This window comes from Dipodomys ordii, unplaced genomic scaffold (assembly GCF_000151885.1).
Source record: "Dipodomys ordii isolate 6190 unplaced genomic scaffold, Dord_2.0 Scaffold81, whole genome shotgun sequence".
Lineage (NCBI taxonomy): Eukaryota > Metazoa > Chordata > Mammalia > Rodentia > Heteromyidae > Dipodomys > Dipodomys ordii.
The window spans coordinates 3,165,812-3,166,613 of NW_012267297.1; the positions used below are offsets into that span (position 1 = coordinate 3,165,812).

Consider the following 802-nt stretch of genomic DNA (forward strand, 5'->3'; position numbering starts at 1 on the left):
GTGCCGCGCACACTGCGGCTGCTCGGAGCAGCTTTGGGAGCCGGTGTGCGGGGAGGACGGGGTCACCTACCTGACCCCGTGCCTGGCGGGCTGCCCGGCGCCTGCGGCCAACGGCTCAGGGAGCACCGGGAGCACCGGGAGCAACTGGAGCATGTGGAGCACCATGAGCACGGGGAGCACCAGGAGCACCAACAGCACTGTGAGCACGGGGAGCACGGGGAGCACCAACAGCACTGTGAGCACGGGGAGCACCAGCAGCACTGTGAGCATCGACAGCACTGAGAGCCCCGGGAGCACGGGGAGCCCCGGGAGCACCGTGAGCACCGGGAGCACCAACAGCACTATGAGCACCGGGAGCACCGGGAGCACGGGGAGCACCGGGAGCACTGAGAGCCCCAGGAGCACGGGGAGCACCAGGAGCACCAACAGCACTGTGAGCACTGTGAGCACCGGGAGCACTGTGAGCATCGACAGCATTGAGAGCCCCAGGAGCACTGAGAGCCCCAGGAGCACTGTGAGCATTGTGAGCACCAGGAGCACTGTGAGCACTGTGAGCACCAGGAGCACTGTGAGCACCAGGAGCACCAACAGCACTGTGAGCACTGTGAGCACCGGGAGCACTGTGAGCACCGGGAGCACGGGGAGCACTGTGAGCACCAACAGCACTGTGAGCATCGACAGCACTGTGAGCACTATGAGCACTATGAGCACCGGGAGCACCGAGAGCACTGGCCTGTGCACCCCCAGAACCCCAGGGTCCCCCGTGCACCCCCAGAACCCCAGGGTCCCCCGTGCACCCCCA

The 802-nt window shown here is 66.6% G+C and overlaps 1 protein-coding gene across 1 annotated transcript in view; it reads left to right on the top strand.

Moving 5' to 3' along the window:
* LOC105992235 (solute carrier organic anion transporter family member 1B2-like) overlaps window positions 1-802 on the top strand; it is a 34,036-nt gene that overhangs the window by 20,617 nt on the left and 12,617 nt on the right. Inside the window, exon 8 of the mRNA XM_013025057.1 lies at window positions 1-685. This exon is cut by the window's left edge and continues 9 nt beyond it. Within this exon, the coding sequence (XP_012880511.1) occupies window positions 1-685 (685 nt within the window). The remainder of the gene's footprint in view (window positions 686-802) is intronic.